Source organism: Pinus tabuliformis, chromosome 6, assembly GCF_031772625.1.
Source record: "Pinus tabuliformis cultivar Carrire ecotype Pingquan chromosome 6, CPIR1, whole genome shotgun sequence".
NCBI classification, from domain to species: domain Eukaryota; kingdom Viridiplantae; phylum Streptophyta; class Pinopsida; order Pinales; family Pinaceae; genus Pinus; species Pinus tabuliformis.
Window position 1 is genome coordinate 673,252,016 of NC_142292.1, and position 27,514 is coordinate 673,279,529.

A 27,514-nucleotide genomic window follows, 5' to 3' on the forward strand; every position below is an offset into this window, starting at 1 on the left:
TTCACAAACCACCTATAGTAGATGCATATACGTAGGAACCCCCACAGCGTCGTCACGTTCTTGGGTGTAGGCCAATCCGGAATGGCCCTAATTTTCTGCTGATGCACACACACCCCATCGTCTCTAATCACATATCTGTGCAACGACTTGCGAAACATGTTGAAAAATCTAGGGCATCAAGATTAGGTGATTTCTCTATTAATGATAACATGATAACTGCTTGTGAATGCTTTTTACTTCAATAGATTAGGATCTTCTCTTTAGTTAGATTATTATAGTGTTCTTCTTCATCAAACAACTACTAAAGCATAAACAATAAAGAGACAAGAGACACAGAATGTAGGCTATCATTCAGGGCCAAAACCTCTCCCACTTGAGAGGAAAACCCAAATGAATTCTTCTTCTTATTGGGAAATCAATTGACGAATACCAAGACCATGACCCTTGACCTATTTAACCTCTCCAAGACCAAGTCGCAAGGTTTCCTTGATGAGTTTTCTTCTTCCTTGAGTCAATGATAGTCAAACTCCTTGCTTCTTCCTCCTTCTCGGTTATATTTCAGAATTTCGGTCCGTTCACTTCACTTGGATGGAGAGACTTTGTTCTTCAACTCGGCTTGATGAAAGACTTGTTAAAATTGGCAACTAGGGCCAAACTCCATGTGGGTCGTATTATTTATGGCCGCTGATATTTTTATTGGATCCCTCTCATTGAGAGGTGTAGGATTGATCTAAAGATCATCCAATTCCGATAAGTATTTATGAAGTTATGAATTTATTTATGTTATGGACAAATTGTTAAGTCGGCCAACAACTTATGTAGGCTCAGAAGCCCAACAATCATGTCTATTCAACCTCTACGTTTTAGTATAAATAGAAGAGGACTTCAAGTCATTTCTACACACACTTGGATCTCTCCCTCTCTCTACTTGTCTTTGGGTTTTAATAGGAGGAGAGATCCTAAGGAAAAGCCGGAAAAGTCGGAATTGTCGGAAAAGCCGGAACTGCTGGAAAAGATGGAAAAGTTGGAACTGCCGGAAAAGTCGGCACTGCCGAAAAAGCCGGAAAAGATGGAACTGCCGGAAAAGCCGGAAACGCCAGAAAAGCGGAACTGCCGGAAAATCCGGAATTGCCAGAAAAGCCGGAACTGCCGGAAAAGCCGGAACTGCTGAAAAAGCCGGAAACGTCAGAAAAGCCAGAAATACCAGAAAAACCAGAAAAGCTGGAAAATCGGGAAAAGCCGGAAATGCCGGAAATCCCAGAACTGTCGGAATTGCCGGAAAAGTCGGAACTGCCGGAAAAGCCGGAACTACTGGGAACTGCCGAAACAGCTGGAGCATCTGTCTCCGAAGGAAGGCAACATGATGTATGAGATCATGGGCAGCATAATAAGCAGCATGATGATATGAGCATGGGCAGCGTAATGATGAATGAGATCATGAGCATGGGCAACTTGATGATGAATAAGACCATGGAAGATGTAGCATGATGAGCAGCATGAAGATGAGAGCAGCTTAGTCATCAAGGTTCAACACATGTGACAGTACAACAAGGTGTCACACGGTAATGTGCAACAAATAGACGAGATGCAACACTATGATAGGTGAACGAGTCACCTTAGAGAATCAGTTGAGGCAATATGTCTTCAACTGATCTCATGACAATATCAAAAGTCAAAGTGATTGACTTCTATTGTAAATGTACTATCTCTCTCACTTTCTTTGCTGAAATTTGAAGAACATAAAAGAAGAATTGATCAAGGGTTTCCCCCAGTGTTGCGGGGGAGCGCCCCCCCCGCCCCGATCCCGCTCCCAATCTGCGCTCCGGGCGGGAGCGGGTCGGGAGCGTGCTCCCTAAAATTTTTTTCCCTCCTTGCCTTTTCGGGAGCGTTTTGCCTTTTTTGCAGTGTTTTTTTTGTAGTAATGTTCGAAATGCATTTTTTTTTTAAAGAAACAAATAATTTTTGAGTGGGGCAGCTTAATGATCAAGTCTGTGTCCCTAGTATTGATATGCTATTCATGGTAATGTTAAATCTTCATTTTCATCCTTTTACTTAATCTTCATTTTCATCCTTTTATTTAATTTTTTAACATTACCATGAAATGACTCAGGATGTTTGAAAGTGGTTTTGGCCTCATTGGATTTCATATGGAGAAAGTAGAATTTTAGATTTCATTCAAAATCCAGCAGACTTATCAGTTTTTCAGGATTTCAGGATTGGGGGATTGCAATGTTTCCATTGAATTTTGTCATGTATTAGGGTATGGAACTCGTATTTAATCAAGAGCACCAATCCCTCTATGTACCTTGATGTTAGTGACATTGGTTGTCGAACTCCTCTTATCATGACCTTCCTAAAAATGTATGCATCACTCAAACAAAATCTTGACTTGACATGCTATGCTTTTTCTATCTTATGTTAATGCTTAGAGGGTGATATTAATGACAAATATCCCTATACAGATACAGAGGTAATGACAAAGATACCTCTGGATATTAATGCTTAGAGGGTGATATTAATGGCAAAGATCCTGATTTTCCAACGAGACTAAAAAATTAGACATTTCTCGTGGTGGCAAGAGGCCCAAGCATAAAAAATAGATAATAGATTTACTTCTGATTTCTAATTTCTAGTAGTTTTTATAACTATTGACTCTTTCATATTTATTATGATATTTTTTTAAACAATATATGACAATTTAAGTTTGAAGTTGGCAATTATAAGTCATTAGTAATGAATTATGAATATGATGCTTCATGAAAGTTGAAAGTTGTTTCATTTCATTTCATGTTAGATATTATTTGTTGTAATGGTTACACTTAGCTTACAAGTACAACTTTGGTGATCAATGATGATAAATGTTATATATTGAATTTTGAAAGCTTGAAACTTCAAGATTGATGAATCATGAGACTCAATATGTTGTATGTTACTATGTTACTAACTTGTGGACGTGGTTGATGAAGATTATAATTCCTAGATGATTGTTGTTATATGGATCAATCTATGTTTTTTTTTTATGTTTTTTATATCTAATTCATTATTCTACATGTTTTTGTTGACAAATATGTATCAAAATATAAAAAATATAAAATATATATATATTATATAAAAAACGCTCCGGGATTTGCTCCCAAACTGGGAGCTTCTGAAAATGTCGCTTCCGCTCTCGCTGCCAAGTAACACTGGTTTCCCCACATTGTGGGGTTTGTCCCTAGCTAGCGCCACATCTTGTGTCCTCTTGTCTTGGCTTGTCTTCTGAGATTTATATTTATGTTCTATCTGCAGTTTACTTTATGCTGATGTGATTACTAATGTGGAAAAGAAATTGAAATAAATAGCTCTAGCATAGAACATACCTAAAATTAACATGGTTTCAGAGCTGAGGTGAAGACAATGCCCAAGCAAGAGTGAAAGAGAAATCACCAAAGACAATAGGGACAAGACAAAAGGATCAATGAGTTCCACATCTCTCTTCTAAGTTTGCTAAGGGTGAAGTGGAAGTAGAGAATATTATCAGAATGACACAACAGAGGATCACTTCATTGGGAAGTTCAAATCTAAGGGTGGAAGGAAAGGCAGATGCCTTGATTGCAATAAGTTCGGCCATCATGCAAAGAAGTGTCCAAATAGCAGAGACACATCTCTTGATGAAGATAACAATCATTCCAGGGACATCTTCAATGATTAGAGGAATGATAAGTAATGCAGGTCATCAAGGAAATGGTCGACTCTTCAAAGAAAGCAAGGAACCCCAGAATCTCTTTTATGTACCTGATCGCAAGAAGAACCTGGTGTCCATCTCGGAAATGGAAGTTTAAGGTTTCAGGGTGGCACTCATCGATGGAAAGGTACGTGTTTGAAAATAGATTTTTCAAAGATGTTTTATAGTTCAGGGTTGTATCAAGTCCACTGGGGACCATGTCCATTGACTCAGCACCAGAGGTCTGTGAGTTAGATGGTGACCGGGATGCCTGAATTCAAAAAGAGCATGAAGGTACATGTCTGAGATGTACCGAAGGAAAATCTTACAAGGGGACCATTCCCCTCATGTAGCAGGTCCATAGGTTTGGAACAACTCGTGGAGTTTGAGATTCATGAATGGGAATCTCACGTACACAGGTAGAAGAAAGCCCTCTATGGCTTGAAGCAAAACAACCCGGGCATAGTATGAGAGGATTGATAGTTGTTTGATGAAGTTGAGATTCACTAGGAGTGAAACCGATCCAAACCATTACTCGAAGGTTGTGGATGATAGACCTCTCATACTGGCACCTCATAAGGGCGCCCTATTTCTGACAGGTGTAGACCCTCTCATTTGTAGAAGTAAGAGGGAGTTGGATTGCGAATGTGGAATGATAAACTGCAAGCCTGTGACTACCTTGAGGATATTAACTTTCAGAAGTTATATGGTAGTAATGTCGGACCAGATTTGGGAAATGCCTCTGAGTTTCATAAACTCAATCATGTTGATGTTCTTGGTGAACTTCCGTCCGGACATATGTTTTGCAGTTAGCATGGTGAGCTCATATTTGGTTGAGCCTCACTGGATTGGTGCCAAGAATCCTCTGAGATATCTTCGGGGCACAATCTCTCATGGATTGAGATACACTGCCGGAAATATGAAAACTGCATGATTATTCGAATGCTGACTGGGCAGGCAGTGTGGAGGATCACTAGAGAACTTCCCAGTGCTGGTTCTCTTTGGATATTGCTTCGATATCATGGATGAGCAGGAAGCAAAAATCAGTTGTTATAAGTACCGTCGAGACCAGATACATAACTACGACTATGACCTCGTATGAAGTTCCCTGTTTGTGGAAACTCTTCAATGAGTGCACATGATGAATACCACTGTGATTCTCTGTGACAACCAGAGGTGGGATTCGATTATTGAGGAATTCGGTATTCAATGATTACTCTAGCAGATAGACATTAGATACTGCCTTATTTGGGATATGGTAAGTCGATGAGCAAGGAGGCTCCATCGCACTGAGATGATGTACAGGTTGCTACACTTTGTCAGAGCCCTGGGGAAAGATCAAATTTGTGATTTTCTTGAATGACTTGGAGTCATCGAGAGACCCTTGTAAAAGGGTCCTGCATGTTGCATACATTAAGCTCTGGGGGCTTGCGGTTCTTACTGGAGCAACATACGACCACAGGGTGACTCACCCTCCCCTGGTGGTGCGCATCGGGACATGATGATTCACTCTCCCATGGATAGGATGATTGGCTCTCCTGTTGACGAGATGATTCGCTCTCTTGTGGGACAGGATGATTCGCTCTCCTGTGTAGCAGGATGATTAATTCTCCTGTGAGGTCTGGATGATGTGTTCTCCATGACGATTGTGTAGCAGGATGATTAGTTCTCCTGTGAGGTCTGGATGATGTGTTCTCCATGACGATTGTGTAGCAGGATGATTAGTTCTCCTGTGAGGCCTGGATGATGTGTTCTCCATGGCGATTGTGTAGTAGGATGATTAGTTCTCCTGTGAGGACAGGATTGATTAAGTTCTTCTGTCAAGGCATCCTACCCATACAGTTTGGGACTCATGGGAAGTACCTCTCATCTGATCAATGAGCAGGGAAATGAGGATAGGGACCATAGTAGTATCGATGGACGCATCGCTATATCTACTATACTCCCTATGCTAGGATGACCTTCATTGATCTGGGATCAATAATACTGGTCTGGGACTAGTGGTAGGAGTTGTACCCACTATGACATTGACTTCGGGTCGGTTGAGGACTGGTCTGGGACCAGTGGTACATACTTTGAGACTGACTTCGAGTCAGTAAAGTACTGGTCTGGGACCAGTCGTAGGAGTTGTGCCTACTATGACGTTGACTTCAGGTCAGTTGAGGACTGGTCTGGGACCAGTGGTACACACTCTGAGATTGACTTCGGGTCAGTGGAGAATGGTATGACACGTTCTCGATCAATTCTTCTTCTTCATGGTTCAACAGAGCTAAGTTGAGCAGAGCAGAGCCAGCAGATCTGAGCAGAGTAGAGCAGAGCCAGCAGAGCTGAGCAGAGCCAACAGAGCTGAGCAGAGCCAACAGAGCTGAGCAGAGCCAGCAGAGCAGAGCAGAACCAGCAGAGCAGAGCAATGCCAACAGAGCCAGCAGAGTAGAGTAGAGCCAGCAGAGCAAAGCAGAGCCAACAGAGCTGAGCAGAGCCAGTAGAGCTAGCAGAGCTGAGCAAAGCAGTGCAGGGTGCGGATGGAGTTCTCCCTAGTTGAGAGGGAGTGTTAAAATTGGCAACTAGGGCCAAACTCCATGTGGGTCATATTATTTATGGTAGCTGATATTTTTATTGGATCCCTCTCATTGAGAGGTGTAGGATTGATCTAAAGATCATTCGATTCCGATAAGTATTTATGAAGTTATGAATTTATTTATGTTATGGACAAATTGTTAAGTCGGCCAGCAACTTATGTAGGCTCAGAAGCCCAACAACCCTGTCTATTCAACCTCTACGTTTTAGTATAAATAGAAGAGGACTTCAAGTCATTTCTACACACTTGGATCTCTCCCTCTCTCTACTTGTCTTTGGGTTTTAGTAGGAGGAGAGATCCTAAGGAAAAGCCGGAAAAGGCAAAAAAGTTGGAAATACCAGAAAAGCCGGAAAAGCTGGAAATGCCGGAACTGTCGGAATTGCCGAAAAAGCCGGAAAAGTCGGAAAAGCCGGAATTGTCGGAAAAGCCGAAATAGTCAGAATTGCTGGAAAAGCCGGAAAAGCTGGAAAAGCTGGAACTGCCGGAAAAGATGGAAAAGCCGAAACTGCCAGAAAAGCTGGAATTGTCGAAAATGCCGGAACTGTCGAAAAAGCCGGAAATGCAGGAAAAGCTGGAAATACCGGAAAAGCCAGAAAATTCGGAAAAGTCGGAAATGCTAGAAATGCCGGAACTGTCAGAACTGTCGGAAAAGGCGGAACTACCACGAACTGTCGAAACAGCTGAAGCATCTGTCTCTGATGGAAGGCAACATGATGTATGAGATCATGGGCAGCGTAATAAGCAGCATGATGATATGAGCATGGGCAGCATAATGATGAATGAGATCATGAGCATGGGCAGCTTGATGATGAATAAGACCATGGAAGATGCAACATGATGAGCAGCATGAAGATGAGAGCAGCTCAGTCATCAAGGTTCAACACATGTGACAGTACAACAAGGTGTCACACGGTAATGTGCAGCAAATAGACGAGATGCAGCACTATGATAGGTGAACGAGTCACCTTAGAGAATCAGTTGAAGCAATATGTCTTCAACTGATCTCATGACGATATCAAAAGTCAAAGTGATTGACTTCTATTGTAAATGTACTATCTCTCTCACTTTCTTTGCTGAACTTTGAAGAACATAAAGGAAGAATTGATCAAGGGTTTCCCCACATTGTGGGGTTTGTCCCTGGCTAGCGCCACATCTTGTGTCCTCTTGTCTTGGCTTGTCTTCTGCGATTTATATTTATGTTCTATCTGCAGTTTACTTTATGCTGATGTGATTGCTAATGTGGAAAAGAAATTGAAATAAAGTGCTCTAGCATAGAACATACGGTATACCTAAAATTAACACTTGTCCTTCTTCCTTGATTCAGTCTTTTAGGACAACTATAATAACTCAGCGTCCTGAAGCAGCAAACAATCCTTCTCTTCTTCACACATGTGGGAGGAAACAACCAAGACAAACTCGATACAATTCAATATACTTCAGCGTCGTTGACTTTCTTCTCTTCGCTTGATGTGAGGCTCCTTCTCCTATGTTTCTCGCACCTTTTCTTCTATTTCAAAACCTTGATCGAATGTATCCTTGAGAGAGGCCAGGCTTCCCTCTATATAGTGATTTCTTCATCAAAATTCGCTGACTTCTACTTGTGAGAAGGCCGACATGCCTTTCTAGAATCATCCTTAGGCCGACATGTAGGAGAGCTTGTGACAAGGTCCTTGGAGGGTTATTGACACAATAAAAATTACTTTTTACAATATGTAACATGTCTTTAACATATGACATTGACTCCCTAGACTATATGACTTGATGACCAATTCTAAAGACTCATAATGGGAGTCCTAACTAAAAACACAGTTCCTTGCTTATGAAACCCATGAGACAAGCATTACAAAAATAATTTTATTTTCTTCTTTTCATCAATTACATAAAATCATAATTACACTTGTCATTATGAATATTGAACCTAGTTACACTTTTCAACACTCCCTCTTAACTAGGGAGGTATTCATAATCCATACAAGGTACTTGGAAATTCTCAATTTGAAGAATTATCATAAGAAGAGTCGGATTGTTAACCCATCTGTATAACATCATATCATCCAACATTGTCACATAGCAAGGCCTTGACTAATAATTGTATCTCTCCACAAGACTAGAGCTCAATGCTGGCGAGTTCAATGATGTATAGACACCCTCATCATTGTCTCTCTCAAAACATACCCAACCCAAGTTCTCTTAGAGTATGTTCCACCACGACATTCTTATCTTGGATTCCCAGTCCTCAAAGAATATCGGTCCTCTATGACTACTCTTATCTTGATGCCTTAACTCATCCTCAAAGAGCATCAAATGCTAGATGTTTACCCAATCCACCATTCTGTCTTCCCAAGTGAAGACAAGAATGATGTGTCTATCTCTCCCTCTTAATCAGGGAGGATATATCTATTCCAACGAAGGAATGTTCTCATTCCTACGGAAGGAATACCTAAGCTCCCTCTTGGCTTAGGAATTTGCTTTCAAGTTTCTACCAAGTTAGAAACTTGTTTCTAGGCTCCCTCTTAATTAGGGATCTACGACAACTCTTTAGGTGGAGATGATGGGACAACCAGCTGCTTGAAGAACTCCTCCTCACGATGTCATGAACTTCTTTTCTTTATCCAGGAGTCTTCATGTTTTGGGACTTCTTTGTAGGGCACAAACCACCCATCACTTTCATCCATGGGTCAGTCATGTCATTGTTCCTTTCATTGGAAAGTGATCTATCAGTTCCTATCTGGCCTTTCTTCATGCCATATTGCCTTAAGGATCTTTCATCCTACTACATCAATGGTGGAAGATATCCACAGATCTTCTCTTGGCAGCCCTGCATAAGCCCATTCAGATATTATTCAAAAATAAGGAATGGACATTAAATCAAAATTACATTTGTGATGGTCTTTCACCATGACATCTTCTAGTTCATATCAACATCCTGCATACACATTGATACATCTCCAAAAGATATATACTGTCAAGGGTCTTTTTTATTTTTTTATTTTTTATTTTATCAGACTTCATCAAATTCTTCATATCTTTCATGGAGATATCCTAGTCAAATCCCTCAGGCCTCGGATGTTGATTGCTTTTTCCATAGTTGCATATTTCATGATCTCTTCCTTTCTTTCTTCACACATTTCCTTCTAGGAACTTTCCGTCATAGTTCCTTCAATTTTTTCAAGCACCTCATATATCATATGAGGACATTTATGTTGATTTCATCTAGACAATGTGTGACCTATGCCTTCCTGCATCTTTTCAAAGGAAGAGATCCTTTCCTTTGATCATGCTCTCTCTTGAGCAAACAAATATTTTATTGTGGCAAGTTTAAATTATTTCACTTTACTTTTACAAGTTCATGAGAATATTGTTCCTACATCTTTATCATTTCATGTTCATATAACACTTTGGTCATTCATGGTTATTTTTTGAAACATTTTTGTGCTATTCCATTTTGAAACAAATTTACTTCATTGCAGGCAACACATCTTGGACTTGTGATTTTACATCAAGCTAATTGTTTTTCTTATTTCATTTCCATTGAGAATTATTGTTGATATGACTTGAAGATATTTTTTCATTCACTTTCTTGGGAGACACTAATGTTCACATGCATTTCATTTAGGCATCCTTAGTTTTAATTTGCATCTCTAATTAATTTACCTCCAAGCATAAGCTTGGTTGAAAGACGTTTTAGGATCCCCTCTCTCTCGCCCAACTTGAGGAACATAGACCTTTTTTTGTGGTTAACACAATGACCTTGCAGTCGTCAGAGCCACAGTCTCTGTAGCGCTAGAGGCATCAGGTGGTTGGACATTTCTAGGGAGGTATTGTTAATACAGCCTCAACTGTATTTTCCTGGTTATCCCTCCACAACTCACACTAGAGACTTGTTTCAAAATAGTTGAAAGAAAGGTTACATATAGATAGACATTTAACTTAAAATTTACGAAGATAATTGCATTTCACATTAGATAGATTTCATATCGTTCTAATTCACTCATCTTGGAACACTTTTAGATTTACTTTAATTTACTTGCCAAATTGCTATCACATGTACTTGATGTTTAGCTTATGATCATGGAATGATATTATCTTTTACTTGAGCATTTCTTTACAAGTACAATATTCCATTTGTATCTTGCAAGTGATATTTTATATTTCATCTAACATTGTTTTCTTTTGCAGGATTGCTTGTCAACATTTTCATTTGAGCAAGTACATGTTATTTACTTTGAGCAGTGAATTGTTTAAGCACTGGTCTATGATGTCATATTCTTCTTGAATGGATTATTGAAAGTTGCTCATATATCTTCTTACTTGTTCATATTGTGGGATCAATTTACTATTGTTGATAAGCTTTCCATTTAAATTAATCTCCTAGAAACTCACATTTCACTCATTAACCTTCATTATGGACTGACCTCTTAGCTTTAACTAGGAGAGAGCTTTAACGAAGAGAGTTGGGAATATGTGACATGCCCTTCTCTTTGTTTGCTACCAAGATCACACCTTGTGGGGTTGAGGATTTTTCCCACATTAACTAGGTGTGCAAGTGAGGCGACAACATGGAGCACATATAAAAGGGTGACAATTATCTCCACCGCATTTCGATCCCTTTGTTGGTATTCGCTGATAACCTGATCCTTATGGCCATGTCATTCGAAGGGTTATAGATATAGATTGATGCTCACTCTAGTTTTGTTGAGTTTTGTAGCTCAGAAGGTACTTCTGGCCTTGTGCCTTGACTAGAAGGACCTTGATTTGCCTCTTTAGGAGCTTGCATGTGACATGCAAAGTGTGCAAGTGAGTTGCATGCATGTGGACATGTTGCACGTGACATGCATGGCATGTGCATGTAAAACAAGCTAAATATATGACTTGTACTTGAGTTAAAGTAAAGAAAACTAGAGATGGGAAAGTTAACTAAAGTTAAGTCACTTATCTTCAGTTAACTTGACGAGCTAATTTTGTTCATCAATCTTAGCTAATGAAGGTTATGAATTGAGCCTAAGTGTTGAGGCTAAGACACAATAGTAGCACAAGATTGAGAGAGGCTTCTTAGTGAGTGTGTGCTGGGCCTGATAGAGTGCAGAGAGGTTGGTGATTAGTTTTGTAATTTCTCAGTTGAGGCATTATCCCAGGATGGGAGCCCAAGTATGTTCTGTGATTAATTTGTTAATGAAGAATTGTTGATTGGGTAGAAATCTCCTTATGTGTATGTCATTAAGATCAAGTAATTTTGCTTCTGCTAAATATTTTTGGTTATGAACTTAGCCATGTATTCATTCAGTTAATAATAGTTGGGAATTGAATAATGGGTGTTGGGTTTGGTAAAATTCTAACATGGTATCAAAGCTCCAACTCTGAATCGATCTCAGAAATGCAGGTGTCGGGTTCGTACTGGGTCGCTGGAACCAGGTTTGGCTGTCACCGTGCAAATTGATTATTTATTTATTTATTTTTAAGGGCTGAAGTAAATCATTCGGTTGAGAGGAAATTTCTTTTAGGCCAATATTTTTTACTTGGCAAGAAGGGTTGCAAATCTAGGCAACAGGCCAAAGGCATGGCCGGGGCTCGTGAGAGCTTGATCGCAGTTGGGGATTGTGTCGTAAAAGCATGTCATGCTGGGCATGATCAAGGAGCTGCGAGATGTAATGGCCAACTAGGTCACTGGGCAAGGGATTTGTCGCGACAGGTTGTGAGTAGACATGTTGATTGGTTCTAGCTGGTCATGTAGGTATGAAGGACAGTACTAACAACCAACAGGATTGACAAAGGCTAGCCCTTAGAGGAAGAGAGGGAGACCATACCAGTCGGGGGGATTGACGCTAGAATTCGTGGGTGTTTCAAAAAGCTGAGATAGACCCATAATCGTGTTAGAAGGACTTAGCACAAGATCGATGTTTGTGACAGAGATTGAGCAAGAGGCTTTGAACACTGAGTAGATACGGGGGACTCAACATTCTAATCTAGATGATGGGAAAGAGGCCTCTTCCAGATCTGTCAGGACTGGTTGGCATGAGGTAACATTGATGGATGTCTAGGAACAGGATCCTAGGAGCATGGTTGGAAGGAGCAAGTCTTCAGATCAGATTTCGAAGTAGGTAGTAGAGAAGTCTTCCAATTTAGAGGGAGTAGCTACGACAGTGGATGACGTGGTGGTGTTGGAGACAGATCTAGGTGGAGGAGATTCTTCCAGAAGTACCTACCTCACCATGAGATATTGTTGAGTTTTGTAGCTTGGGAGGTACTTCTAGCCTTGTGTCTTGATTAGAAGCACCTTGATTTGCCTCTTTAGGAGCTTGCATGCGATAGGCAAAGTGTGCAAGTGAGTTGTACACATGCAGATTTGTTGCATGTGACATGCATGAGACGTACATGTAAAGCAAGCTAAATTTATGACTTGTACTTGAGTTAAAATAAATAATGCTTAAGATAGGAAGGTTAATTAAAGTTAAGTCACTTAACTTCAATTAACCTAATGAGCTAATTTTGGCCGTCAATCTTAGCTTATGAAGGTTATAAATTGAGCCTAAGTGTTGATGCTAAGACACAACAGTAGCACTAGATTGAGAGAGGCTTCTTAGTGAGCATGGGTTAGGTCCGAGAGAGTGCAGAGAGTCTAGTGATCAGTTTTGTATTTTCCTAGTTGGGCCAATATCCCAGGACGGGAGCCCAAGTAAGTTCTGTGATTAATTTATTAATGAAGAACTGTTGATTGGGCATAAATTTGTTTATGTTTATGTGATTAAGATCGAGTAATTTTGCTTCCGCCAAATATTTTTGGTTAGGAACTTAGCCATGTATTCGTTCAGTTAATAATAGTAGGGAATTGAATACCAGCTATTGAGTTCGGTAAAATCTAACAAGTTTCTTTGATCTTTAATAGTTGATGGTCAACCTAACTAAAACCAAGGTCATAATCTTCAATGTAACAAAGCCTTGACTAGATGGATCTTCTTGTCATCATTATGTCAACAAATGGACAAACCAATGTAGTAATGAAAGGAATCAAACATGGGACATACGACTACCTCCTCAAGCCTATACACATTAATGCCTTCATGAACATATGCCAACATGTAATCTGAAAAAATAGAAGAATTGGCAAAGAAAATTGAAGCATTCAGGAAGTGCTGATACACATGTTAAAGAATTGAGGATGAAGGTTTCATAACCTGTTGATATTAATGTAACTCAGTTCCAAGATAGCTGGGCTCCTGCTCTTCACAACGAGTTACACCTCCATGGCTTTTTTATCACCCAATTTGTTCTTTTTGTTTTGATATGAAATATGGACAGAGCTGAAGTATTGTTGGTAATTCTAAGGTAATTGATAGGGTTTCAAAGATTACAACTGCGTATATGGGCTAATAAAGATGTTGAATGCTAGCTGGTCACAAAAGAAATATATATCCAAGTTTTTGTGGATGGCAACTTGTGGCTAATGCATGGGGTCGTGTTTTGTTTTCTTGGAGAGCAACCTCGTTTTTGATGTAACCTAGTCTATGCCCTCAATGCGCAAAGGATCAACCTCAAAGACATCATTCCGACGAGATGTGTGCCCAGAAATGTGTGTGCAACAAAGCATCGTTGAGCTATGATAAGGTAGTTTGGTTAAGTGTAGAGGGATGGGAAAGGATGTGGTTATGTGTGTGTGTGGGGGCATGCGTGCACGTGTGTGTCTATGTGTAATCATATAATGATCACTTATGAGGAATAGTGAAGCCGACCTTAAGACATTATTATCTGAGCCAAAGTCTTGTTTTGAAGATTTATAATGAATTCAAAGAAAATTACACGACCAACTTGTAGCAAGTGATGTAGCTTGAAAATGGTTACATGTTGAAGAATACTATTTTAAAGGTTGATGTGTCTATTCGCTGGAAAGTACTGTTGGCATAAGAAACCTTTTCATTAGGGTTGAACATTCATTTTGTCACATTTGGGAATCCATTCATCCACTTCAAAGCAAAGTTTGCTCCTTTGGGAAGATTAATGAGGGCTTAAATAACTTCTTTTCCACTTGACTAATGTTGCTGGAGATTGTGTTGCTGATTTCATGGAGCGTTTAAGGGGGTTTGGAGCTTGGGCACTACACCAACACTCCCTTTTGGCCTTTAATTTATTGGAGACAGTTCTCTTGTGTGGGTTTAAGCCCCTTGAACTTTGTACATATGGCATAATTGCCCTTATACTTCGTAATTTAAGATAATTAATTGTTGAAGAGGCCTTTTTGCGCCTCCTTAGGCTAGTTTAGTGGATTTTAACTTAGAAAAATATTATTTTAATATAAGGGAAGTTGAGCACATCCTCTATAAATAGAGGTTTACTTTGGAGATTAGGGTTAGGGATTTAGCTCAATATAAAGTTATAAAAGCTAGGCGAAGAGGAGGAGAAGACACACCATACAATTGCACTAGCCTTCGAGAGATTGCTTTTCTCAAGTAACGAGTGTGATACTCTAGTGTATCGGGTTTGAGGAAGTGCAAAAGTGCAACATTTGAGATGCAAATTAGCCAAGGAGACCGAGAACAAATCTAGGGCTTGATCTACTAGATTAGATCCAAGGTATATTGTATTTATAATTTCTTGGTTGTGTGATTATCTTAGGATGAGATACCAAGTAAGTTTAGATTTAATGAAGAACTATTGATTGGGCATAATCTATTTGTGTCATTGTGATTGCAATTGGTTCTATAATTTTTTCTTCCACTAATTATGTTAAGAATCTAGCTGTGCATTTATTCAGTTGATCTGTAGTCTGCTCGGTCAATGAATTCTTGGGTGCTAGTTTCATAGGAAAAATTAACACTTTTTGATGTGGATAGTTCTCTCTTGTTGGATACTTGTAGATTTTGATGGGAAGATCTTACTCATGGAGAGTGGTTATTAAATGTTCAACATAGTTTTCTGGTATTTTTATCTCTCTATTCTCACTGAACAAGATTTTCATCAAGTTCTTTTAAGGTGACCTTGTTTAATCTTGGTGTCTTATTTTTCCTTGAAAATTACAAGGCACACAACCCAAATTTCTAGGGTACACTAGTTATTCTACCCTAGTTATTGAGGCTAAATCTGCGCCAAGCCTCTTTGAACCTCTCATCAACCTCTTTTTGAGATGATGTTGGTTAAGTTCACTCCCTTATCCATCTTTGAAGATAAGAGGAAACCTAGGTCAAATTTCTGAGCTGCACAAGATAGTCTTCTCTAGTCTTTGAACCTAAATCCATTTCATTTCTCTCGAAGTGTGCAATTTCTTGACTCCATATGCCCTCCCAAAAAAATATATTGGCAATCTAAGGCATTGATCATCTATCCTCCATCACATTTTTTCCTTGTAAATCATTCTGTTTGTTTTATTAGGGTTTCTCCTAAGTTGCACGAAACGGGGAAATGGGTACGAGTTTCCGAAACGGGCACGGGTACGAAACGCGACCTCCCCAAATTTTGGAAACGGGGAAACACGAATATATATATATATATATATTAGAATTTAGGACATTTAAGAAATGTTATGTGCAATCATAAAGCATACATGATACATTATAATTTATTACATTTAAACATTATGATTAAATTTACATCACATTTACTCATGAATGATCACATAATGAAAATAAAAATATCGGAATATCCAAAAGCAACCTTTATTATATATCCAAATCTCAAAATTAGCCTTTATTATATATATGAGGCTGCAAGTACAATAAAGACTATAAGGCTGCAAGAACTATAGAGACAAAAGACTAATCCTCATCATCATAATCCTCATAAAAAATAGAAGCAGAACCATGCTCAACAGTGGATGGTGGTGTTGAAGAAGATGATGGGCCAATTCCACTTCCAGGCTGGACCTCAATATTCAGGGTAGCAAGAGAGAGAGATCCAAATTAGGACTTTCTGCATCGACATCCCATTCTTTAGAAGGACCACTGTTGTATTTTGGACCCCTACAAGATGCAAGGCGAAGGTTGGAGTGCACATAAACAAGATCCTCTGCCTTCTGTGAGCCCAACCTATTGCGCTTCACAGAATGAATAAAACCATAAGTGCTCCAATTCCTTTCTGCTGATGAAGAGCTTGCCACTTGTGAAAGAATATGAATGGCAAGGTTTTGCAAATGTAGACCATTTGCTCCAGACAAATCCACCACCTAACTGGATTCGTGGTGCTTCTCTCCTCCAAAGCTGATATATTTGCATAATCATCTCTTCCTGCAACAAAATTGGCAAATTCTTCCTTTACCTCCCTATGTAGATGAGCAGGAAACATTCTCATAAGGGCTTTTTTCACCCCATTAGCGACCTCTCTATTCTTATGGGGTGCCTTCCTCTTCCCATTGCTTTGAGCAATAAGCTCCTCATCATAAAATTTGGGGTTCAAGGCATGTGCTAAAGTGTGCAATGGCGTGTTGAAATTGTTCCAAATATCAACAATGATTTTCTTGACTAAATCAACGAAATGATCATCAACAAACAAAAGTTGTGGAGACTCTTGCGAAATGATTTCCATAGTTTTCTCAACCATGGAATCCATGCCATCATATACCGCTCCTAAGAAAGGTTGGTCAGTGTCAGCAGTCCGAAGAAGCTCAAATGCAGGGGTTGTGAACTTTAGCAAGAAATCTATCTTGCTCCACCGATCTTCATCAAGGCACAATCTACGCACCATATATCCCCGCTCTGAATTTCCTTGTCTGCACTCAATCCAAAGTTGACTCACCACCATAGAAACTAATGCATGCTTAACCTCAACAAGGCGGCGCAACATCAGGAAGTTTGAGGCATATCTTGTCTCAACAACTTTTAACAACTCCAATTTGGAGTACTCTCGAAATATTTCCTGAGATTGGTGGTGGTTGGTGATGAATTTGACAATCTCCCTTGCTTCCCCTGTGATTTCCTTTATCCATGAAACTTTGTTGTCGATCTCCTCTAAGATCAGATTCAGATTATGGACAATGCATGGTGTCCAAAAGATGTGGTCATACCTCCCTTCAATAATTAAACTTGCAACTTTGCACACTGATGCATTATCCATGATAACTTGCACCACCTTGTTAGGCCCTATTTGTTCAATAGCTTTTATAATAACATCAGCAATGAACTGTGCATCTTTTACCTCTCCTGTGCAGTTTCCCACCTTGATAAACATTGCTCCTTTGGGGGAAGTGGCAATGATATTTATCAATGGTCTGCGCCTTGTATCTGTTCATCCATCTGAGACTATGGTAACGCTAGAGCTACTCCAGGAAGAACGAATTGGTGATAAAATATCCTCCACAAGCTCCTTCTCATTTTTGAGATGCTGAGTTCTGACTTTCTCATAGTTGGGCCCCTTGTACCCTTGAGGAGCTTTGTTAATTGCCCTTACCATATCTTGCCAGTAAGGAGAGCAAACTGTTGATTTGGGGTAGCATCGGAGGTGCTCTAGCCACGAAAATTAGTGGAGAGGCTAAGGCACATGAGATCTCCAATACCCAGAAAGGGTTTGGGCAGATTCTAAATAGTTTGAGAGATATTAAAATAATTAATATTTTTAATGGAGTCCCTATGTTTAAACTTAGGGAAAATAAAATATTAATGTGAATTAATATAAAACTGTGTTAGAATGGTCCAAAAGTCATGGATCATGCTAGATCTAATCTCCGCCGTTGATTAGGGACCTAATCTTCGCCGTTGATTTGTCAACGAGAAAAGTATAAGAGGAGGCTTGAGGGACACTTGGAGAACACACCAAAAGATCAAGATTTCGACTTTCTGGGGCTGGGTTTGTTGAGAAAGTTGAGAGAGTGATCAGAGTTGCAGCTGAGGGGCAGTGAATGCAGAAGCAGAGAGGGCGAGATAGCACCAGGAGGATCAACGCAGTAGCCGGAGAGAGGGACGCAGAAACAGCCAAGGGTTCACGCAAAACCATCCAAGGCTCACGCAGAGGCAAACAGGAGCTATGCAGTGCCTCAGAGGGCCAACGTGGGTGACGCAGAGGGCCAGAGGACTGGCGCAGTGGCTCTAGAGGTTGATGCAAGCCAAGCCAGAGTGACGCTGGGCTAACATTGGGCCAGAGAGAGGCTAATGCAATCCCTAGAGGCAGATTGGAGCTGTGGAGCTACTAGAGTGTTTATCCGGGGTTTCAGCCAGAATATTTTCTTTCGAGTAGAGAGGTGCTACTGTTGTGATTTTTCCCTGTTGGGTGAGCCGGATTTGGCACCCAGATTGTATTCTAAAACTGCTTAGTAAATCAAACCCTCAGATAATTGCACCGGTTTTTCCACATTGGGTTTTTCGGGGGACATTGGTCCAAAAATAACGGTGTCACTTGTGTGCTTATTTTGTTTCATTCAGTTGATGATCTGTGATGTGTTGAGCATGTACTTGTGTTTATTTCCAGTATTTACATGGTAAATAACTTGTTAACTAACAGAACAAGTAGGTAGGAATAAATCAATAAAGTACATGAAGCGTTTCTAACAGTCAGACTTAGAAATTCCAACATGGTATCAAAGTGTGATTGCAGATCACAGGAGAACTAAGTACATCAGCCGAGCAGAGTAGCAACAATAGAAAATCACTGTCCCGAGTGACATAAGCTGTTCCTAGTAGAGTAGCAGCGAGGAAGGGGTGACACAGTGTCTGTGTCATCAAGACTGAGCTAAGAAGAGGCCAGTGTAGAGACTGAGAAGGGCAGGCAAAAAAGGCTCACACAGAGCCACGCAGAGACCGGGAGGGTTGACGCAGTTGGCTAGGGGAGCATTTCAGCCAATGCCTGATTGTGCAGAGCCTAGGAGCTCTAACCTTCAGTTTGCTGGGGTTTAGGAGGCTGTGGGTAAGTTGCAGAGTGGAGCTGGTGGGGTACTGTAGTCAGAATAGTACCTAACAGGGCAAGGCCAAGGAGGAGGGAGTTGCTACGAGGATTTCTAGCCGAGAAATCCGGATCAGTGGTGCAACTGCACTAACGATCGGAGTGGGGGCATCTCAACATTGGCAGAAGGGTTTCCAGGAGGGAAATCGAGGCTTAGAGTAAGTCACACGAAGAACTTCCACGAGGGAAGTAGAGGAGCATCGAGATGGCAGTGAACGGGTAAGAGACCAAGACAGACTGGATGGAGCCTCAAACTTCGTAGTCTGGAAGGCCAAAATCCTATCCGTTCTAGACAGAAATTGTGTCAAGCACTTCACCTTGAGGATGATAGCTATCCTAGTTGACCCAGCTGATAACAACAAGTATGAGGAGGCAATGGCAAGGGCCAAGAGCATCATTCTTGACGGGGTCAAGGACCATGTGGTACCACATATTGCCGAAAAGGACACGACAAATGAGATGTGGGAGGCCCTAAAGAAATTGTACCAACATACTTCTGTGCAGAGAAGGATGTTACTAGAAAATCAATTGCGATCATACCAGATGCAAAAGGGAGAACAGATCAACCCCTTCCTCGGTCGATTGAAGGAGATCTGGGATCAGCTGACTTCCATAGGAGCCACGTCGGATCAAGAATTGATGGTGAGAACAACCTTGAACGCAGTCTCAGAAGACTGGGAGGTGTTTGTCCAGAGCATACTGGGCAGGGCAACCCTTCCAGATTGGGAGGAAATGTGGGCGACTCTTCACCAAGAAGAGATCAGAAGGCTGAGCAAGGCGGGAAGCAGTGGCAAGGGGATCATAATCAAGAAGGAGGAGGTGGTGGATGCTGCCCTAGCATCTGTGGGAAAGAAGGACAAACAGAAGAAGAAGGACCTCTCCAAGGTCAAATGCTTCCATTGTGGGGAGCTGGGTCATTATGCGACCCAGTGTCCAAGGAAGAAGAGCAAGGGAGATGCTTCCGAGACCAAGGCTGCGCCAACAAGGGCGGAGAAGGAAGTGGAGATAGATGATGATTGTGCCATGAGTGCTCATGTGCCACTTGAGAGGAAGTGGGGAGACATCGAGCTATAGTCTGACGAACTATAGGCAATGAGGAGCAGGATCCTCGAGGTACCCAACCTCTTGGATTTTACCTTGCTACGGGAGCCCCGAAGAGGAGTAGCAGGACTAGCGGATGGTGGTAGAGACGGATGGAGCAAGAGAGGGAGCTACAGTGTAGGATTCCCAGGATAGCGTGAGGCAGTGGTGCGAGAAGCACGGGAGTGTTGCACCAGTGTAGGATGGCACAAAGAGGTGTGCAATAGTGCGAGATGCATGGAGTAGTTGCAACAACGCAGAGGTTATAGAGGGAGCACTTGTCAATGACAGAGGGAGCTTCAGCATCGGGAGTGTTTCTAGCCTGATGGAGATGTCAGAGTTGGGGAGATCAGTTACTTACTTCTCAATAACTGAGTTGCAGTGCAGCAATTAATAGTGGTAGTGCTATGGGGAGCATGATGCAACATGATGAGAGGGGTTGCAGTGTAGATGCAACTGTGGTAGTGGCAAGGCCATGTGAAGCAACACGAATGCAGAGGGAGCTACCGTACTGATGCAACAGTGGCAGTGGCAGGGCCATGGGTAGCAGTACAGGATGCAACAATGCAGATGATGGGCAATAGGCCTAACATCAGCACAGGGACCGATGTCGGATGATCAGAGTGATGCTCAGTAAAGAGTATTATTAGAGCACATTCCTCGCTAAGAGGGAGTGTTGATTTGGGGTAGCATCGGATGTGCTCTAGCCACAAAAATTGGTGGAGATGCTAAGGCACATGAGATCTCCAATACCCAGAAAGGGTTTGGGCAGATTCTAAACAGTTTGAGAGATATTAAAATAATTAATATTTTTAATGGAGTCCCTATGTCTAAACTTAGGGAAAATAAAATATTAATGTGAATTTATATAAAACTGTGTTAGAATGGTCCAAAAGTCATGGATCAAGCCAGATCTAATTTTAGTCGTTGATTAGGGACTTAATCTCCGCCGTTGATTTGTCAACAAGAAAAGTATAAGAGGAGGCTTGAGGGTCACTTGGAGAACACACCAAGAGATCAAGATTTTGACTTTCTGGGGCTGGGTTTGCTGAGAAAGTTGAGAGAGTGATCAGAGTTGCAACTGAGGGGTAGTGAATATAGAAGCAGAGAGGTAGAGATAACACCGGGAGGATTCGCGTAGTAGTCGGAGAGAGGGATGCAGAAGCAGCCAAGGGTTCACGCGGAGCGAGCCAGGGCTCACGCATAGGTAGACAGGAGCTGTGCAGTGCCTCAGAGGGCCATTGTGGGTGACGCAGAGGGCCAGAGGACTGACGCAGGCCAAGCCAGAGTGACCCTGGGCTAACGCTGGGGCAGAGAGAGGCTGACGCAGTCCCTAGAGGCTGACGTTGGGGTTCCGTGGGGTAGATTGGAGCTGTCGGAGTGTTTATCCGGGGTTTCAATCGGAATATCTACTTTCGAGTAGAGAGGTACTATTGCTGTGATTTTTCTCTATTGGGTGAGCCGGATTTGGCACTCAGATTGTATTTTGAAACTGCTTAATAAATCAAATCCTCAGATAGCTGCACCGGTTTTCTTGCATTGGGTTTTTTCGGGGACATTGGTCAAAAAACAACGGTGTCACTTGTGTGCTTGTTTTGTTTCCTTCAGTTGATGATCTGTAATGTGTTAAGCATGTACTTGTATTTATTTCCAGTGTTTACATGGTAAATAACTTGTTAATTAACATAACAAGTAGGTAGGAATAAACCAGTAAAGTACATGAAGGGTTTCTAATAGTCAGACTTAGAAATTCTAACACAAACAACATTGAATGGGATACCACATCCATAAATGCACCTAGCCACTCTGGAATCAGTTTCTTTTCTCGCTTGCACATCCACCAATTTAGCAATTCTGCTATCCTGAACTGAAGGGGATGCCCCTCTGGTATTTTTGGGTGCTGGTTGTTCATGTTGTTAAGTGGCACGGACTCTCCTATTTCTTGATTCAACTACAATCCTTGGCTCAATGTTAGATGGAGCTAGAGGAGTAGCTTGAGTAATCTCATCATGCCTTCTCTTAATAACATCCGCCTCATCTTGCTCTCTTTGATATGCCCTCCTTGCCAATGGGTTTGTTGTTTTTGTGCAACCCACAACCCCCTGTCCTCCTCCATGCAAAAGATGTGCCTTCACTCTTGGGTAGGAGCCCTTGTACGAATTATTGCAAAGATTACATCGCCATTCCCATGAGCCACCACCTCCACATTTTTGAAGCTTCTGAACATGCCTCCAAAGAGGATAATATTCAGCCCTTGGGTTGGCCCTAGGGCTTGAACTTGCAACTGCACTTTGGTTGGAAGCCATTGTTGCAAAAATAAATAAAAAACAAATCTGTAAATAAAAAACGTTTTTCATATTTTTGGCAGCATAAACCCTCGAAAAATTGAAGAAATAGTAGGAAAAAACTAAGAAAATGAATGTTGCTTACCCAAATTAATTTTCTGTAGCTGAAGCTACCCCAAAATGCCAGAAAAGACAAGAGAAATATGGTTGTAGCTGAGCCAAAAGCCAAGAATGCCGTAGCCAGAAACTCTGCACTCCAAATCTGCTGCTGAAATCTCTTTCTCTTGCTGCTGAAATCTCCTTTGCTCACTGTTGAAAATGCCCTAGCTGAAACCACTGCTCTCTTCCTCTCTTCTCCTTTGCTAAAATCGCCAGTCTCCAAGAGAAACGACTTGCTCAATTGTGTGATGAGAGAATGAGGTGAGGGTCACTTTTATAACTTGAGAGAGGCATCTAGAAGCAACTAGAAGCCACTTTAGTCGCCTAATAAAAAAATAGAAGACAAAATAATAAAAAAAAACATAAGAAAAAGTCAAGTTGCATGAGGAAACTATGTCATATGGCCCGGAAACTCGTTTCCGGCCGTACTGGCCACGTTTCCTCCTCAAGAAACAGGCCAGTACAGTACGAGTTTCCTCGTTTCCGTACGGAAATGAACCCTAAACCCACGTTTCCTGCAACTTAGGGCTTCTCTCTCTATGTGATTCCTTGGTTGTGCGTGTTTGGGGTTCCTTTCCCTTTGAACTCAAACCTTGAAATTATCTAAAGTCCCTAGTAATCCTATCCACCATAAACCCTAATTGTTCAATCTGTTGGTTGGTGGAAGTACAAGTAGAAGCCTTAGGGGGCTCTTGACTTGGTTTGCCTGGACAATTTAATTCAGTGTTGTGAAAAGCGCGATTAAATCGCGCTTTTTTCCCCGCACCGACTTAATCGCGCTTTTTACACGAAAAAATCGGCTATTTTTTTGCCGATTTTTTCCGAAAAAAGCGTGCTTTTTCAAAAAAGCATGCTTTTTTTTTTTTTGAAAGAAGCCCGATTTTTTTTCCGAAAAAAGCGCGGGGTCGCCGGGCAGCGCGATTTATAATGAGTTTTTGGGTTTTTTGTTTGTCATTTGGACAGTGGGCGTGCGCGGAAGGAGGAGGAGGTGTTGGAGAGTAGCTGAAGAGGGTTTGTGACCAAATCTAAGTGCTTAGAGGACAAATTCAAGAGGAGACCACCGATTTCTCCATAGAAACGGTATGTTGATTAATTTTTTTTTGTTTTCTTTGTTTAAAAACATTGTTTTTCTATGTTTTTCATTGGGAAACTTCATATGGGCACCATTTTCCTTTTGTTTTCATTGTTTTTAAAGAATTTTTTGTATTTTTTCATTGATTTGGGATGGGTAACTTGGTATGACTATGGGAACCAATTTTTTTTTTTTTTTTTCTTCATTTTGTTTAAACATTGTTTATGTTTTTTCATTGTTTTTGGCATTTGCCATTTGGTTGGGTAACTTGGGTTTGGAACTTTGGATTCTGGAAATTTGTAACTTGTAATTTTGTAAATGCTAAATTGTAATCCTAAATTCCTATTTCCTAATCCTTATTTTCCCATAGGTTTGCAAATTCAAAGTTCAAAAACAAACATGCCAAGGAAATTGGATCCTTTCTGGGAATATGGTGAACCTAAAGCTCCGAATGATAGACAAAACTTGAATTGCAAGTTGTGTGGAAAGGAGATACGCGGGGGGGTGTACAGGTTGAAGTTTCACCTTGCACAAATCCCTGGACATGATGTGGGGCTCTGTACAAATACAAATCCTGAACTTATCCAAAGAGCCATGAGAGCATTGGGAGAATTAGAGCACACTAGAGAGGCCAAAGAAGAACTCAAAAGGCAACTAAAAAGGTCAGCTGAAGGAAGTGGGCCAAGTGGCACTGGTTCTACTGCAGCATCAGTCAATCCGGTAGCTGCATCATCATTTTTTGTTCCTCGAACCACACCTGGTTCACAACCATCTATCGATTCAATGCTAAAAAGAACTGATAAAGAACAAGCTGACAGGTTGATGGCAAAATTTCTTCTCTGGAGTGATATTCCTTTCAGCATTGTAAGGAATAATCCATTTTTCCAACCTACTGTTGATGCTATTGCCAGTGTTGGCCCGGGGTACAAAATCCCTTCTTATCATGATTTTAGAGGCCGGATTATTCAAAATGAAAAGCGTGACTGCACCCAAAGATTGGAGGATTTTAGGGCATCATGGGCACAAACAGGATGCACTGTTATGTCAGATGGTTGGACTAACCAAAAGGGGAGAACCCTTATAAACTTCTTGGTTAGTTGTCCCAAGGGGACTATGTTTATCAAATCTGTTGATGCATCTCATCAAATCAAAGATGCAAGAACTTTATGTGATTTGCTGGATGTGTTTATTTTGGAGGTGGGTGAACAACATGTTGTCCAAGTCATAACGGACAATGCTGCAAATTATGTTGCTGCTGGTAGAATGCTTATGGACAGGCATCCTACTTTATTTTGGATACCTTTTGCTGCCCATTGTATTGATTTGATGTTAGAGGACATAGGGAAAATTCCCTTTGTCAAAGATATTGTTGACTCATAAAAAAGCATCACAAAATTTATATATAATCATACATCTGTGCTTAGCTTGATGAGAAGATTCACCAACAACAAAGAGTTGGTGCGCCTCGCCATTACACGGTTTGCCACGAGTTTCATATCTCTTCAATTCCTCTTGAATTCTATGTGGGATGTGAAGAGAATGTTTCTTTCAGAGGAGTGGCGTGCTTTGTCAATGAGCCGCAAACCAGAAGGAGAGGCCGTATGCAGACTAGTTTCATACCAGGAAGACTTCTGGGCGAGAGTACAGGAGGTGTGCGCCGTTACTGAACCTTTGGTAAAGGTTCTTCGGTTGGTTGATGGTGAGAAGCCCGCAATGGGCTATTTGTATGAAGCCATGGACAGGGCCAAAGAAGCCATTCGGGCCTACTATGATGATAAGGGAGATTATGGGTTTCAGAAACAACTCCTTCTATGGGGAGTGATTGATGAGCGATGGAACAACACACTCCATCGTCCCATTCATGCTGCTGGGCTTTTCCTGAACCCTGCATTTTCTTATGCATGTGGGTTTGATTTTGATGCTGAGATCATGGATGGATTCTTATCCTGTGTCCAGAAGATGGTGCGATCTCCAGAACAACGTATAGAGATCTCTAAACAAATTGAGACATATAAGATGGCAGGTGGCACATTTGGCTTTGAGATGGCTATCACTGATAGGACGATTAAAATGCCAGGTATTTTTTAGTTTGTAACTTTGTTTCAAATTTCATTCTCTTCAAATTCCATTTTTTTCTTATGTTTATTTAAAATTTTATTTGTAATTTTGTTGTAGATGCATGGTGGCAGGGTACCCCTTTTGCAAAAGCTTGCCATACGCATCCTCAGCCAAACATGCAGCTCCTCAGGATGTGAGCGCAACTGGAGTGTATTTGAAAAAATACACAACAAGAAGCGCAACAGGTTAACACTTAAACATTTAAAATATTGCAAATTTCCAAATAAATTTTTGAATTCATTAAACAATATTTTTTTTATAATATTAATTATTAATTATTATTTCATGATCTTTGTACAGGTTGGAGTCCCAGCGACTTAATGACATGGTCTACGTCTACTACAATCTTCGATTGTGGGTGAGGCAACTTGAGAGGACACCTGATGTGGATGCCATCTCATTGGATGGGATTGACACCACTGCTGCATGGAGGGTTGAGGCCGAGAGGCCTCTCATGGATTCTACTGATGATTGGTTAGTGCAGGATGTAGTGGAGGGGGAGGAGGAGGAGGAGCAGGAGGAGGAGCAGGTGGAGGAGGAGGAGGAGGAGGAGCAGGAGGAGGAACAGGAGGAGGAGGTGACACCGCCTACCCGGGCTACCACTGCCACCAGTAGAGGACGTGGTCTACCTCCTGTAGCTCCTACTTCTAGTTCTTCAGCTTCTAGAGCACATCAGACTCCACTGCCATTTCCACCAGCACAGGCACCAGCATCTACATCTAGAGGGAAAGGGAAAGCTGTGGCATTTTCTCGCAAGAGGGGCAGAGGAAATCAATAGGATTAGACTTTCATTTTATTGTATATGACATTATGACATGATGAGATACATTATCATATTTTTTGTTGATATTTTGAGGCTGAGTTGGGACTCAGGAGTCAGGACTTACTATTCAGGACATGATTCAATGTTATGTGTGATTTTAGCGCTAGAAATGATATTAAACATCTTATATATTAGTTTTTTTATCATATTTATGTGTCAATGTATTTATTTTATGTTGTAGATGGTTTAGATATTAAAAAAATTGAAAAAAATGAAAAAAAAAGAATATTTTTGTACCAAACGATTTTTTCCTGCTTTTTTCCCTATTTTTCCGATTTTTTCCGATTCGTTCCCCGCGCTGATTTAATCCCGCTCGCGCTTTTCACAACATTGATTTAATTCACAATATCTACCAAGGAGAAGCCCCCTTGAGCTAGAGGAGAATTGACTAGAAGTGAGAGGATGGTTGGTGAGGTGAGTGGCCCCCTCTAAGGTGCAATGGGTTGTGCACTATAGCCTTTAGACTTCATCCCAAGAAGTGTAAGATTTTGCGGTAACATTTTTAACATTGTTGCTTGGGAAAAAGTCCATTTCTAGGAAGATGACATTGGATGAAGTTCGAGCTTCAAGATCTTTCCATGTAGGCAACTCCATTGGAATAACAAAGACCTTGTTCTTATGGATTTTGAAGACTTGATGTTTGTAGGGTGAGACGAGCACCATTGTGAAGGCATTTGAGTGTGGAACGCGATAAAATATTTTATCGGCCGATTTTTTGAGCTAGCCGATTTTATCGGCTGATTTTTTGGCGACTTTTTGGAAAACGAAAAAATCAGGATTTTATTGAAAAAGTCGGGATAAAATCATGTGTTTTTCCAAAAAATCATGAGTGAGGTGCCGG

The 27,514-nt window shown here is 41.0% G+C and overlaps 2 protein-coding genes across 4 annotated transcripts in view; both read left to right on the top strand.

Moving 5' to 3' along the window:
- The window catches only part of LOC149260428 (oxidoreductase, zinc-binding dehydrogenase family protein), a 305,468-nt gene that overhangs the window by 178,902 nt on the left and 99,052 nt on the right, over positions 1-27,514 (top strand). The gene's annotated exons all lie outside the window — the stretch shown is intronic.
- LOC149260429 (uncharacterized) lies at positions 6,814-26,774 on the top strand. The gene is made up of 3 exons (XM_089434062.1): positions 6,814-6,996; positions 25,908-26,035; positions 26,151-26,774. Exons 1-3 carry the CDS (start codon positions 6,814-6,816, stop codon positions 26,626-26,628), a joined length of 789 nt encoding a protein of 262 aa, XP_089290188.1. The 3' UTR covers positions 26,629-26,774.

Bases quoted from the DNA above. Each gene is read 5' to 3' on its own strand.
- LOC149260429 (XM_089434062.1), top strand. From the start codon at position 6,814: ATGCCGGAACTGTCGAAAAAGCCGGAAATGCAGGAAAAGCTGGAAATA. The intron at 6,997-25,907 runs GTATGAGATCAT...ATTTTGTTGTAG, and splicing joins CTGATGGAAGGCAACATGAT to ATGCATGGTGGCAGGGTACC. The intron at 26,036-26,150 runs GTTAACACTTAA...ATCTTTGTACAG, and splicing joins CACAACAAGAAGCGCAACAG to GTTGGAGTCCCAGCGACTTA.